At 39.5% G+C, this 14,370-nt stretch overlaps 1 protein-coding gene across 3 annotated transcripts in view; it reads right to left on the bottom strand.

Moving 5' to 3' along the window:
- Window positions 1–14,370, bottom strand: part of CDCA8 (cell division cycle associated 8) — a 24,553-nt gene continuing 10,183 nt past the window's right edge. For 2 of the 3 annotated variants that reach the window (XM_077150238.1, XM_077150240.1), the window contains 7 exons: window positions 9,414–9,486; window positions 7,376–7,455; window positions 5,980–6,044; window positions 5,015–5,110; window positions 3,699–3,825; window positions 2,848–2,934; window positions 1–1,379 (listed from right to left, as the gene is read on the bottom strand). In XM_077150238.1, the coding sequence (XP_077006353.1) occupies window positions 1,335–1,379; window positions 2,848–2,934; window positions 3,699–3,825; window positions 5,015–5,110; window positions 5,980–6,044; window positions 7,376–7,455; window positions 9,414–9,486 (573 nt within the window). In that variant the 3' untranslated portion in view covers window positions 1–1,334. The remainder of the gene's footprint in view (window positions 1,380–2,847; window positions 2,935–3,698; window positions 3,826–5,014; window positions 5,111–5,979; window positions 6,045–7,375; window positions 7,456–9,413; window positions 9,487–14,370) is intronic. The other variant, XM_077150241.1, reaches the window with a different exon arrangement.

Here is a 14,370-nt window from a genome sequence, read left to right on the forward strand (position 1 = left end):
TACTGATAAAACCTCACAATTTATTGAAAACAGATACCTTTTAATCAGATACCTCTGATTAAAACTAGCTTAGAGATACCATTACTCAGGAAAGCAATATGTACAAACGTCTCAGGAAAGGGAGAATAAAACAATTTGAAACAACCTGAACAGGATTGGATTACTAGAATGGTCACTTAGCAAAACAATACAAAACACAACTAAGACCCATACATAAGAAAACTGTATACCCTCAAGCCTGGGGGTAGGGGGCTCTCAGTTCCCATATTCTTGGAACACATTCCATGATACTTTGGGAAGGAGAGGTTGGCTGGAGCATGAGCCCTTACTGCTGACTGCTGTATAACTAGACCATGCTCAGATTCAGGCTAAATGAGGACTGAGGGCACCAGACAAGTTACACTTCCTCCTGCAATAAGCACCATAAGAGAGGTGTTCTCTCCAATGGCAAGGGCCACTGTACCATGGATAGTTTAGAAAAACGTTACTCTGCAGGTAGTTACATAAAAACTCTAGACCAATTAAGCCCTGAAATTCCCTGATGCAAATTCCCACTAACTACAGAGGTAGAGGAGCAAAACATGGAAGCTGCCTCCAAACTAATTTTTGGACTTTGGTAAACAGGGATAAAAACAAAATACTGTCCTACAGGTCAACTTTAAAAGAACTACTATGGACATGGCAGGTAAAAGATTCCATAGCATCATTTAGTATCCAACACACAAAGAAAAAGAGGTGATAGGTGTGGAAGGGGAGAGGTGTCCTACTGTGGTCTTGGTGCCATTTGTTCTGTTCTGTCCTCGCCTGATTTGTGCAGCTCCTCCTAGCTGCCCTCTGATGACCCAGAGCTGTTATTTCTCCGAGCCTAAACCTCCCAGCCTCAAGTATGCACAGAAGTGCCAGGTGCAGAAGGTTCTCTGAAGAGGGTGAATAGGCAGTCGTCCCAAGAACATGAGGTTCTTCCATACCACCTCGACTGGCAGTAGGGCAGAGCAAAGAGGATGAGTTACAGGAGGCAGAAGGCAGTTCTCAGGGTAGGAGGGAGAATTCGGCTGGGAGAACGATAGAAGTTGTAGCAGGCAGTGTCTAGGGTCACCTGGGTTGGGAGATGTGAGGCTAGAAGCAGCAGCAAAGCTTTAACTGATGGGGGAACAATGTACTTCCCTTTTCCCCCTTCCCAAATTCTCCAAGAGGAATTCTGAGAACGCTGTTTCCTGCTGCTGAACTTCATACTCAAACAAACAATAAGCCTGAAGGGACGAAGTCTCTTTAGGGTCCAAGAAGTACTCGTTGAAAGTCCACCCTATCAGGTTTGGCTTCTTGGAATAGCAGTCTTATTTATGGGTCCGTATGCTGCTGCAGATCTGGGCAAGACGGCTCTAAAAAGAAAAGGAGATGATGGAAAGACTGTAAGAGGTTGAAGAAAACACCTAGTTTGGGATGGAGGTGGTTTGGTAGAATAAGTCCTTTGTAGAAACACAACTATTTTTTTAATTTTTTAATTTTTATTTATTAATTAAAAAAATTAACAACAAACAAAAGCATTAACATATCATTCCATTCTACATATATAACCAGTAATTCTTATTATCATCACATAGTTGCATATTCATCATTTCTTAGAACATTTGCATCGATTTAGAAAAAGAAATAAAAAGACAATAGAAAAAGAAATAAAAAGAACACAGGAAAGAAAAAAAAAAAGATTATACCTACCATACCCCTTACCCCTCGCTTTCATTGATCACTAGCATTTCAAACTAAATTTATTTTAACATTTGTTCCCCCTATTATTTATTTTTATTCCATATGTTCTACTCGTCTGCACAACTACTTTTTGGGTAGTTAAAACAGAAACTGCTCTGAGATCAAGGCTCTCTTTAAATATAAGAGGCATCCCATTTCACCTGCAGTCCACTACCACACTTGACATGTTTGCCCCATTAGCCACTTACAGGCTACTTGGGTAGCACTGGATTGGGGGTCAGGCAAGTCTGAGAGTGAATCTCAGTCCCTCCATTCTCTATTTATATCACAAACTAAAGTAACCTTTCTGAACCTTAGCTTCTCATCTAAACAAAGGAATAAAATAACATCTCAACTGAGACAGTGAAGGTATAATTTGGGAACAGTAATGGCATTAAGTCCAGCTAGATGATGACTGTTACAAGCTTTGGGTGGCTGGGTGCATGCCAGATCTTAACACTGGGCTTATGTTCAGTAGGATGTATTTGGGAAGACAGCTCTGCCCTTGTCCCTTGCCCTGCAAGTGTTACTCACAGACCCCATAGAAGGGTGAGCCCAGGCAGCCATGTTTGCCCTAAGTGCTCCACCTACCACCTATGAACATGGCTGCATGGACCAGAGATGTTCATCTGACTAAAGCTGGGCCAATTAAATTCTTCCTCTTGAGAACTGAAACTAAGACAAGAAACTGTACAGCCAGTGTTAGACCCTGGAGCAATAAAGTTAGAGTTGGGGGTGTGGCTACCTAAAGTCATGCACAAAACAATGGTAAGGGAGAGCGGAACCAAAGCCTTATGAAGGTTACTTGCCAAGAGATGTGTAAAAGAAATGAGTGTGTGGGCCCCAAAGACTGCACTATGATACCCGGGCACTAACTGCCTGGACGAAGCAGAATTTTAATTTTATTATGGAACTTATATGGTAGGACACTCTGGGATGGACCCAAATTCAATATAATTGCTGCTATAGAAGTGAAATAATGGTCAAAATCTCTTGAGGAAATATGGAAACACAGTTATTAAATTCTTAAATCCTAAGTGGACTAACCCAAGAAAGCTGCCAGAAGCATCCTATGTGTAGGGATAAATAAATAACACTTACAGAGAGCTTCTTAATATTTCCCAAGGCCTCTGGATCCAGTTGTGCGATATCAATTCTCTGCAAGTCACTGGCCAATAATCGCACACTCTGTGTGGAGAGGAGGATGAGTTAAATTGGCATATCCTTTATAGCTGAAACCTCCATCCAGCAGCCCAAGTGCCCCAAGGGGTTCCCTTGGTTGGCAGGGAATGGCCGGGATGGGAAAGTGGCAAGACAGGAAGGAGGGGTGTTAGCTCTAAAACATCAATGCTTATCACTGGGTCAGTGACTGGACCAAGTGGATACAAAGGCATGCAGAGTAGCTTAGCAATTCCCTGTAGACCATATCTGTGATAAGCCATCTTTTTCTTACAGGAGTTGAGTTGCAACTTGTTTTACTCAACTTAGAGGAACTGGGCTCAGCCTGCTGTAGAACCCCTTGAAATGATATGAAGTTGAAGACATAGCTCAAGCTCCTCTTTCTAGACTAAGTGTACATACTGAAGGTGATGGCCTCTGTACTCTTCTTAATATACCTATTACCCCATCTATCATATCACATGATGTTCTAGTTCAGTGAAGCTATCCATCTTCACTGCTGACTGCTTCTAAAGAGCAGGAGCCATGTCTTCTTCATCTTGGACCTGCTACAAGGCAGATGAGCAAATGTTAGCTGATAAACAAATTAATTTCACAGCTGGGGTAAGGATCTTCCCAGTCTAAGCCTCTAACCTGGAAAAGAAAACTGGTTTCTGAGTTCCACTGACCCATGCAACGAAAGGATGTAGAGAGAGACAAGCAGGTTATAGACCAGGGAAAAGAAATGCTTGACTGAGCAGCACTGTGGCTTGCCTCCCACTAAAATACTTTACCTCTCCACCTCCCACTGGCACAGTAAGAAAAATCTCTTTGCTGTCGGCGAGGGGGCTGCCATTCATTGAGATATTGTAAATCCGCTCTCTGGCTCCTGGAGTGCGCAGGCCTGGGGTCTTGAAGACCCTACAAAGTGGGAAAATCTCTGTGATGATGATTTGGCACACTGAATCATGCCAGGCACTATGAACCCTTCTAACACCCATCTGGCATCAAGCTGCAGTTTTCGAATCACATATTTCTAAGAAGGCAAATTCTAAATTTGGGAGAATAATTTTTAAGCAGTAATGACTAAACACAGCTGGAAAAAGGAAGCTGTAATTATTAAACATATATCTAGCAAAAGTCAGTTCTTACCCATGTAAACTTTAGGTCCATAAGTTCCATATGGATGCCAGCCAGCAACCAGCCATCCATAAAGCCAGAAATAAACTCTGGTTAATGTGTTTCCAAGAGTGGCTAAGTGCTTCCATAAAGAGGAATTTTCCACAGTCAAAGGAGGATAATTCACAGATTACATTATTATATTAATGTCCAAACTAACTTTCTCAAAACAGTTAAATGGCTGCTACCTATTTTTCCCTAAATGTCCTTATTCCATGCCAAGGTAAAAATTAGACAGTAAAGAAGAGTGGGAAAAGCAGAAAGTAAATCTTCCTCACATCTTCCCACCCCAGAGAAGACCATGTCTTTTCTCACTTCCCAGAGGTATTCATTCTTAATTCCTTATGTATCCTTCCAGAAACTTCCTTTACAAAAGAAAGCATATGGGAACATATTGTACACTGTTCTGCAACTGGCCAGGAGATACTCAAAGATGATGAAGGTCTTTCCCCACCAGCACATACAGATCCACTTCTTTTTATGGCCCTATAGCATTCTTTGCTTATTCAACCTGTCTCTGGGAAAGGCATTAACCTATTCGCAAAAACATCTTTGTTCGTGTGGCCCTCCAAACAGGTGGTTTCAATTTTCACTCCTACTAAGGGAAGAGGAAAGTGCTGATTCACTTTCTGTGAAACTTCTGATTAGAATTAGAAAAGGCAAAAAAAGTTACATAGAAGCCTCCCAGTCATCAGAATCAAAATGTTCTCCCTTTGATTCAATAAGGAATCAGTTTGCTTCTGAAAACAGGTGAGAACGTTAATGAACCTGCAGGGAGAGGTGAATACTGGGAAGCCCAGATGGCTAACCTCCTCTGAGAAGGCTTCCCAGGACAAGGAATCAGAAGTATTTTCTTAAACACACGTTCTTCTCTGTCTAATGTTAAATGCTGGGCTCCCATCCAAATCCAAGGGCTGCTCTCAATACTCACCTTGAATCAAACCTGGGTGTCAGGCCTGGAGTTGGTTTCACCATAGACAACTCCAGTCGGCCCACAGCTGGGGTAATAGTGTTCCAGCGGCTTGACCTACAGGTAGAAACAGCCATTAGGTATGCCAACTCTCAGGTCCAATAATAGTAGCAGCAGAGGCAGCTAACATTTGGAGGGCACTGATTGTGTGTCAAACACTGTTCCGAGCACCTTACATAAATAAATTTGTAGAAACCTCATAACAATCTATGAGGTAGGCACCATTATTGTCCTCATTTTACAGATGAGGAAACTCAGACATGTATGTTTTAAATAACTTGTCCAAGATCACATGACTAATCAGGGTAGAGCCAGAACGTTGAACCCTCAGGAATCCAACTTTTCAATCAAGCTAAAAACAAGAGGACAGAGACAGCCTCTTAACAATATCAAGGCTCCCCCTAGTTAATGTCTTACTATCACTACTTCTCCACACACAAACATCCCAGTGACGACTTTCCTGCACTTATTTGAGACGCAGTATCTACTTCCCTTAAATGGTTTAGCAGAGTCCAGCATAATCAATTCCAGTCCACAGGGATTTCTTACTAAAGCAGGACACGACAAGAAGCTAACTATAAGGGATATCAGAGCCATTTTGTGACTGATGATGGGATAGCTCTGCACATGGACTGCCAGGCAAGTAAACACAGTATGCAACGCTTACTATATTTTTCAGGGCCTTACTCTCCCTGTGCATTTAAAAAATAAAAAGCAGGGTAGGATGGTGAATGTGGGTAGAAGAATTGAAAAAATGTTGGGTTAGAACATTTCTAGAGGACCCTCCAGCTCACTTAAAAAGTCAATGATTTTAAGCTCTATTTGAACTACAGCACAAAAGCGCTTTTCACCCCTATTTCTGCCTTGATGTATGTGGCTCTTCAATAAAAACAAAAACATATTTCCAAATTTGGAAAACTGATTACCTTTTGTTTTTGCCTTTTCCTTGTATGGACTGGGTTCTCTTCTTGGATGGAGGACATCTTTTGACCTGACGTCACAATCAAATGAAACTAAGGTTACATAAAGCCCAGCAAAGGGGAATGGTAAGGAAGGGTTAAAAAAGGGCAGGGGCCAGAGATGAAGGACAGCAAGCTCTAACTCTGAAAAGGAAAATTAATAGTGAACATAAGGAAGTCTATCTTACAGAATTCAGGGATTTAAATAATTCAGAACATAACTGGTCAACTGAAGATTTATACTGGCTAGGTCTTCAAAATACAGGGTTTGGACCAAGATTGAAGGTAAGACTTTCGAACTTATTGAAGGTTGGCTTCTCCCCCACCCCCACCCCCACTTCTATAAAGTGCTGCTGTGAAGTCCCTAATGGATCCTGGGTGCCCAATCCAAAAGACCTTCTGTAGTCCTGCCTCACCCTTCCCGACTTCTTACCTCCTAGCAATTCTCTCCTCCCTTGTATTCTTAGATCTATCTTTCCTACTTCTCTGGCTGTCCCTCACTGGGTCCTCCTTCTACATTCACTCCTTCCCTCTCCCCAACCCCACACCACTCTTCCTCTGGGTCCCATATTTCATTAGATGGCCATTGCCTAAGCTAGAAACCCTTTAGCCACCTCTGGTTCCTCCTCTGTTCCATCAGTTCTGCCTATTCTCCTTTCTTAAAATAATTTCTTCTCTTTCTACAGTGTCAGTGCCTCAGTTCAGGAAGTATAATAGGAAACAATGATTTCCTCATCTCCAGTTTTTCCCCTCTCCCACCTAGCCTGAAAACTGTTTCTGAAATACCAACTGACCATTTCACTTATGATTACCTACCTGACGAAATTCAAACTTCCAAGCTCGGCCTATAAGGTATTCATTACCTGGTTCCTACTCTACTCAGATTACTCTCACACCTTATCCCCAGCAATACCAAACTGCTTCCTATTTCATAAGTGGACAATATACTTTCAACTCTCCTCCTGAAATTCACTTCCCCTTCTTCTTTAGCTACTGAACTCTCACTCACAATTTAAGCCCTAGTTGTATCATAATGAGGTAGGTAAGAACTGACAGCTTCATCCTCTATGTTTTATATTCTTTGCACATACATCTATTGGCACTTTTTTTTGGTATGCTGTGTGGTGGGGGTCATATTTTCATTCTTTCTCCATGTGAGTATCCCCTTATTGCAGTACCATTTGCTGAATTTTTATTTGTTTGTTTGGGAAGTGCATGGGCTGGGATATTACTTTTATTACTTATCCATTTAAAGTGTGATCTTCTCTACTAAACTGTGGGAGAGCAACAGCTGTATTTTATGTGTCTTTGTATTTCCTGACCCACTGCCAGTGCCTAGCCCCCAACCTGAGTGCCTACTTACTCTTGAAGTTTGAGTATTCTTATTTTTATTTTCTTCTTCTTCTTCCGCTATCATTTCATCCACTTGTATTGCTTTTCGTGCTATAAGAAATAGTTTTAACAGCATGATATTTCTGATGGAAATAAACTTTCATGCATTCATGTTTCCTATAAGGAATAAAGCTTATATAACCTAGGCTGTAATTAAGAAACACACCCCAAATGAAAGATGACTTTCCTTTAGACAAAGGAAACTAATCAGAGAGATTAAGAAACCTCATATGATGCCTGATAGAGCAGTCCAGCATTCTGATTAAAAGCACAGATTCTAGAGTCTAATAGATTCAAGCCTGAGTCTTAAAACTACCATATTAGGTCATATGGCTTTAGTTTCCTCATCTATAAAAGGGAATTTCATAGAGAAATTGTGAGGTTTGGAATATGAATGAAACAAAAACACGGTCTTTGTTATTTTTACTCCTGTATACACAAACCCCAGAACTGTGCCTCACACATAATAAGCTGCCATTAAATGTTTCTGGAATGAATGTATGTAAAGGAAGCATTCTCAATATGTTATGATAATGGTAAATTAGTATTACAAATATCATATTAGGAGGTAGAGTATGAGGGATGTTTAAAATGGATGATTCCAGAAGAAGTAAGACCCATTTTTAATATTTAAGAGATTGTCACATGGGTTAAAATGGTTCTGAGGGCTACCAAAGGGAGAACCAGTATCAACATGTAGATATCACAAAGATACCTAGGCTCAAATTTGGGAAGAATTTTCTAATAGTCAGAATTGCTTAGTGATAAAATGTAGTGAATATCTATTGCTAAATACATACAGCCAGAATCTAGACAATCCTGAGCAGGGATTCCATAGAGAAAATTCATGCATTTACTCATGGGAGGAACGATCAGACTAAATGACTTTAAGTTTTTTTTTTTTTTTTTGGCTGCAACTCTAATGTATTAAGTATGAAAGTATTTTATTATTATTAACTTTCAATGTAGTTAAAATCCAGTAGTCAATAGGGCACAAAAACTATTTTAACTGTTGGTTGACACTGGTCCTGGTATGATCAGTTCCCTGGCATGAAATCAGAATCTGCCCCTCATCACAGTGCCCCAAAAAAGTAAAATGAATGGAACTCAGAAGAGAGACTGATGAGATAACCTAAGTGTAGAAATGACTCAAAGTAATCTGAGAGATATATATGTGGCCAAGAAACTCTAGGAACACCCAAGTCCAATTATGTCATAATCTCAGGGAGGCAGGATGGAAATGACATTAGGAATGGGAAACCTCGTCTTGCTTCCTTTACTTGACAAGGCAGAAGATAGAAGGCAAGTCAGAACAAGAACTGGACACTGTTACTGGCCCTGCCTCGTGGATATGCCCGGATAGGCATCCATGAAACCCAGGTCTTGGGTCAGGTTTGTCCTCACAAGCCTATCATAGCTTAATAATGGCCACCTTAAGGCCACGTCACAGCTCATCCTGGCCTGCTTCCATGCTTAATGAGAAACTTCTGATTACAAACATGGTTTGCTATATAACTTTTCCTATAAGACAGTGTTTCTCAGTGAGGGGCATTTAGGTGAGATAATTTTACACAGACAGATCACTGACTTGAACATTGAATTATATACTGAGAAAGGTATTTCTTTAACAATTTTCTTTCAACTCTTCTGATTACATCAGAAAGAATCTCTATTTGACATAACCATGTTTTTAACACCTCCCTAAATTGCTACTCTCTTTTTAACTCAGGGTAAACAAGCAGGCCACAATGCTTGATTTTCAGCACAGCTTTTTTTCCCCCTTCTGCTTTCACTTTAGCTCATACATCAATCTCTTGAGAATCTGACTAGTATCAGTCCTGCAAACAATAAACCTAATGCAATTGCCCAAATCAAATTTCTGGATTTACAGGACAATCAGGCATTAGAAGTTAACAGGTTCCACTAATGAGGACTTGCCTGAGCAGCCAACTAGCCAACGCTTGAACTCAGCTCTCTCAGTTCTCCAAGGGATTTTGCAAAGTACTCACTTTTGGCAGATTTCAGGGGTGTCTGAATAGCTTCTGCAGTTAGTTTGTTTATTTCTGTGATATCTAGGTCAGCCTGTAACAAAGACAGAAAACACCAGGTTCATCAAATGAGAGATGCAATATTTTAAGATTAAAAAGAATTAAAAAAACATTATTTTATACATACAAAAGATTGTCACATGGTATCACACAATATCAGATTTCCACAAACCCACCATCCAATCCAAGACTAGAACATTGCCAACAACTTGCTTCTAGCTTTCTACCCTGTTCTATTTCTTTCTCTCCAGTAAAGGTGGCCACTATCCCAAGCCTATCATTCCTTAGAGGTAACCACTATCATTCCATTTGCTTAAAAAATAATAAATAGCTCTGCAGCCAGTTCTGCTGTGCTCCAGAGTTCAAAATAACACAAAATACTAAAATAGTGAGGAAGAAGGTTAAATGTGAAGAGAATATAAAATGACATACATTTGTATTGTGCTGCTCCATGGATGTGAATAAACTGACTATTGAAGAAATGAGTTTTTTTTTTCCTGATTAAAAGCTCTCGCATTATATGTTAAAGGATGGCTCTTCCTCTCATCATAAAATGGGGTGGACAAATAAGGTATCAGAGACTCAGAGAATTTAAATAGAGTTGAGAGGCTACACTGGAGGTGACTCTTTGGCATATTTCAGTTAGACACTGCTACCTATCATAACTTGCCAAACCCCAACCAAAACCATTCCTGTCAATTGTAAATACCTAGGGCATTATATAAGATTCTACAAAGGTTCCATACACTAGGGTAACTTTCCAAAACCTACAACCTCTAGATGGGTCCCTAGACCAGGTAAGTCCTGAAATACAGAGGGGTCAGCCTTTCCATAACATCAACTAGTTCCATCCCCCTATACCATATTATCGACAGCCCCTTCCAACATGAAAAAGTTAGAATGACCATAGCCCAAATACCCCTAAAGAGTGGGAGAAAGATCAAACGTAATAGTGGAATTAAACAGAGAAGGATGGGTTTAACAAACGAGTATGAGTGCTGAATCATTATGCTGATATTTCTTTTAGTCTCCAGTACCTTACAGTGGCTAGTGATAAAAACCTAAAATTGTGGAATCATAACCCAAACCAAACTCTGAAATCTGTTCTACAACTAACTTTTGTGATGTACTTGGAAATTTATGGCTTTTATGTATATATGTTATTCAAAGAGAAGGAGTAGTAGAGGTCCAAGATGGCGGATTAGTGAGGTATGGAATTTAGTTTGTTCTCCAGAGCAGCTAGTAAATAGCCAGGAACAGTACAGAATAACTGCTGGGGACACATCAGTGACCGGACACACAGCATACACCAGTCTGGACAAGCTGGACCAGCTGTGATCCCACCCAGAACCGTGAGTCCCCCAAGCCAAGGAGGCTGGCACCCCTCCCCTACAGGCTGGTTCCCAGAGAGGAAAGGAAAGAGACTTTATTAGCAGCAAGGGGATGAGCTCAACCTAGCTCCAATTGTGGAATTAATTAATAAATTCTAACTTCTAAAGATAGATCCCAAGCTTAGCTGAACCTCAAGTAAAAGCTGAGGTTGCTAGTTTTTGCCCCAGCACAGAGCAGGCAGAGCTGATGGAAAAAAAAGAAAAGAAAACAAAACAAAACAAAAAACAACAAATAGGTTTTCTTGGATCAGACAGCAAAAAATACTTGACAGGGTTTGGTCCCTGAAGGAAAGGAGGGGACACATAGGACCTGAAGATACACAGAGCAACATACCAACTCAAGCTCTTGATTGGCAAACCCGAGGTACGGGACGGGGTTGTCTAGAGGCTTCATAAGAAAGTCTTTCAACTTGCTGGGTCTCACTTTCAGGGAAAACCGATGCAGGTGACTCTTTCCTCCTGAGAGGAGGCAAGTCTGGTCTGGGAAAATCTGACTGGGGTCTATAATACCTAAGTAGGCCCTCCTAAGGAAAAAAAAAAGGCCCCATACAGGCAGGGCAAAAAACAAGAAAACAAGAACTGTAAAATTCTGATCTGTTAAACTAAACATATGCTAGAAGTCTAGAATAAGCTGAACAGAATGTCAAAGAACAGACAGACAACCAAGTCATCAAGCAAGAAAATCCCAGGTAAAAAAATGAAAACAATCTACAGAACAAACTAATTAAGGAAATTAAACGTCTAGACTGCTAGCAAAAAATAACAAATTATACTAGGAAAATTGAAGATATGGCCCAGTCAAAGGAACAAACCAACAATTCAAATGAGATATAAGAGTTGAAATAATTAATTCAGGATGTTCAAACAGATATGGAGAATCTCATCAAAAATCAAATCAAGAATTGAGGGAGGATATAAAGAAGGCAAGGGATGAATAAAAAGAAGAAATTGAAAGTCTGAAAAAACAAACCACAGAACTTATGGGAATGAAAGGCATAGTAGAAGAGATGGAAAAAACAATGGAAACCTACAATGGTAGATTTCAAGAGGCAGAAGAGAGGATTAGTGAACTGCAGGATGGGACATCTGAAATCTGACAAGCAAAAGAAAATATAGGGAAAAGAATGGAAAAATATGAGCAGGGACTCAGGGAACTGAATGACAACATGAAGTGCACAAATATACATGTTGTGGGTCTCCCAGAAGGAGAAGAGAAGGGAAAAGGAGGAGAAAAACTAATGGGGAAATTATCACTGAAAATTTCCCAACTCTTATGTAAGACTTAAAATTACAGATCCAAGAAGGGCAGTGTACCCCAAACAGAATAGATCCAAATAGATGTACTACAAGACACTTACTAATCAGAATGTCAGATGTCAAAAAGAAAGAGAATTTTGAAAGTAGCAAGAGAAAAGCAATCTATCACATACAAGGGAAGCCCAATAAGACTATGCATAGATTTCTCGAGAGAAACCATGGAGGCGAGGCGAGAACAGTGGTATAACATATTTAAGACACTAAAAGAGAAAAACTGCCAACCAAGAATTCTATATCCAGCAATACTGTCCTTCAAAAATGAGGGAGAAATTGAAATATTTTCAGACAAAAAAATCAATGAGAGTATTTGTGACCAAGTGACTGGCTCTGTAAGAGATACTATAGGAAGCACTAAAGACAGACAGGAAAAGACAGGAGAGAGAGATGTGGAGAAGAGTGTAGAAATGAAGACGATCAGTAAAGGTAAAAAGAAGAAAAATTAGATATGACATGTAAAATCCAGAAAACAAAATGGTAGAAGAAAGTACTGCCCTTACAGTAATAACACTAAATGCTAATGGATTAAACTCCCCAATCAAAAGGCATAGACTGGCAGAATGGTTTAGAAAACAGGACCCACCTATACACCGTCTACAGGAGATGCATTTTAGACCAAAGGATAAACATAGGTTGAAAGTGAAAGGTTGGGAAAAGATATTTCATGCAAACAACAATCAGGAAAGAGCAGGAGTAGCTATACTAATATCCAAAAAATTAGACTTAAAATGTAAAATAATTAAAACAGACAAAGAAGGACACTATGCATTAATAAAAGGAACAATTCAACAAGAAGACATAACAATCATAAATACTTATGCACCAAACCAGAGTGCTCCAAAATGCATGAGGCAGACACTGAAAACACTAAAAAGAGAAATAGAAACATCTACCATAATAGTTGGAGACTTCAGTTCCCCACTCTCATCAATGGACAGAACATCTAGACAGAGGATTAACAAAGAAACAGAATTTGAATAATACAATAAATAAACTAGACTTAACAGACATTTATAGAACATAACACCCCACAACAGCAGGATACACCTTTTTCTCAAGTGCTCATGGATCATTCTCAAGGATAGACCATATGCTGGGCCACAAAGCAAGTTTCAATAAATTTAAAAAGATTGAATCATACAAAACACTTTCTAAGATCATAAAGGAATGAAGTTGGAAATCAATAATAGGTAGAGGGCCAGAAAATCCACAAGTATATGAAGGCTCTGTAACAACACACTCTTAAACAACCAGTGGGCCAGCGAAGAAATTACAAGAGAAATCAGGAAGTATCTCAAAGCAAATGAAAATGAAAACATAATATATCAAAATGTATGGGATGCAGCAAAGGCAGTGTTAAGAGGGAACTTTATTGCCCTAAATACCTATATCAAAAAAGAAGAAAGAGCAAAAATTGAGGAATTAACTGTTCGCTTGGAAGAACTAGAGAAAGAACAGCAAATTAACCCCAAAGCAAGCAAAAGGAAAAAAATAACGAAGATTAGAGCAGAAATAAATGAAATTGAGAACATGAAAACAACTGAGAAAATAAAAAAAAAAACAGACGTTGGTTCCATGAGAAAATCAGTAAGCTCGATGGACCCTTAGAGGATGCAAATAAACAAAATCAGAAATGGAAGAGGAGACATAACCACTGACCCCGGAGAAATAAAGGAGTTAATGAGAGGATACTATGAAAACCTTTATGCTAATAAACTAGAAAATATAGATGAAATGGAACTTCCTAGAAAGGCATGAACAACCAACACTGACTTGCAAAAAAAAAAAAATAGATGACATCAACAAACCAATCACAAGTAAAGAAATTGAAGTAGTCATTAAGAAGCTCCCAAAAAAGAAAAGTCCAGGAGCAGATGGCTTCACATGTGAATTTTACCAAACATTCAAGAAAGAATTAGTACAAATCCTGCTCAAACTCTTCAAAAAATTGAAGAGGAGGGAAGGCTACCTAAATCATTCTATGAAGCCAACATTACCCTCATACCAAAGCCAGACAAAGATACTACAAGAACGGAAAATTACAGACCAATCTCTCCAATGAATATAGATGCAAAAATCCTCAACAAAATCCTTGCAAATAGAATCCAGCAGCACATTAAAAGAATTATACACCATGATCAGTTAGGATTCATCCCAGGTATGCAAGGATGGTTCAACATAAGAAAATCAATTAATGTAATACACCATATCAA

Source organism: Tamandua tetradactyla, chromosome 2, assembly GCF_023851605.1.
Source record: "Tamandua tetradactyla isolate mTamTet1 chromosome 2, mTamTet1.pri, whole genome shotgun sequence".
NCBI lineage: Eukaryota > Metazoa > Chordata > Mammalia > Pilosa > Myrmecophagidae > Tamandua > Tamandua tetradactyla.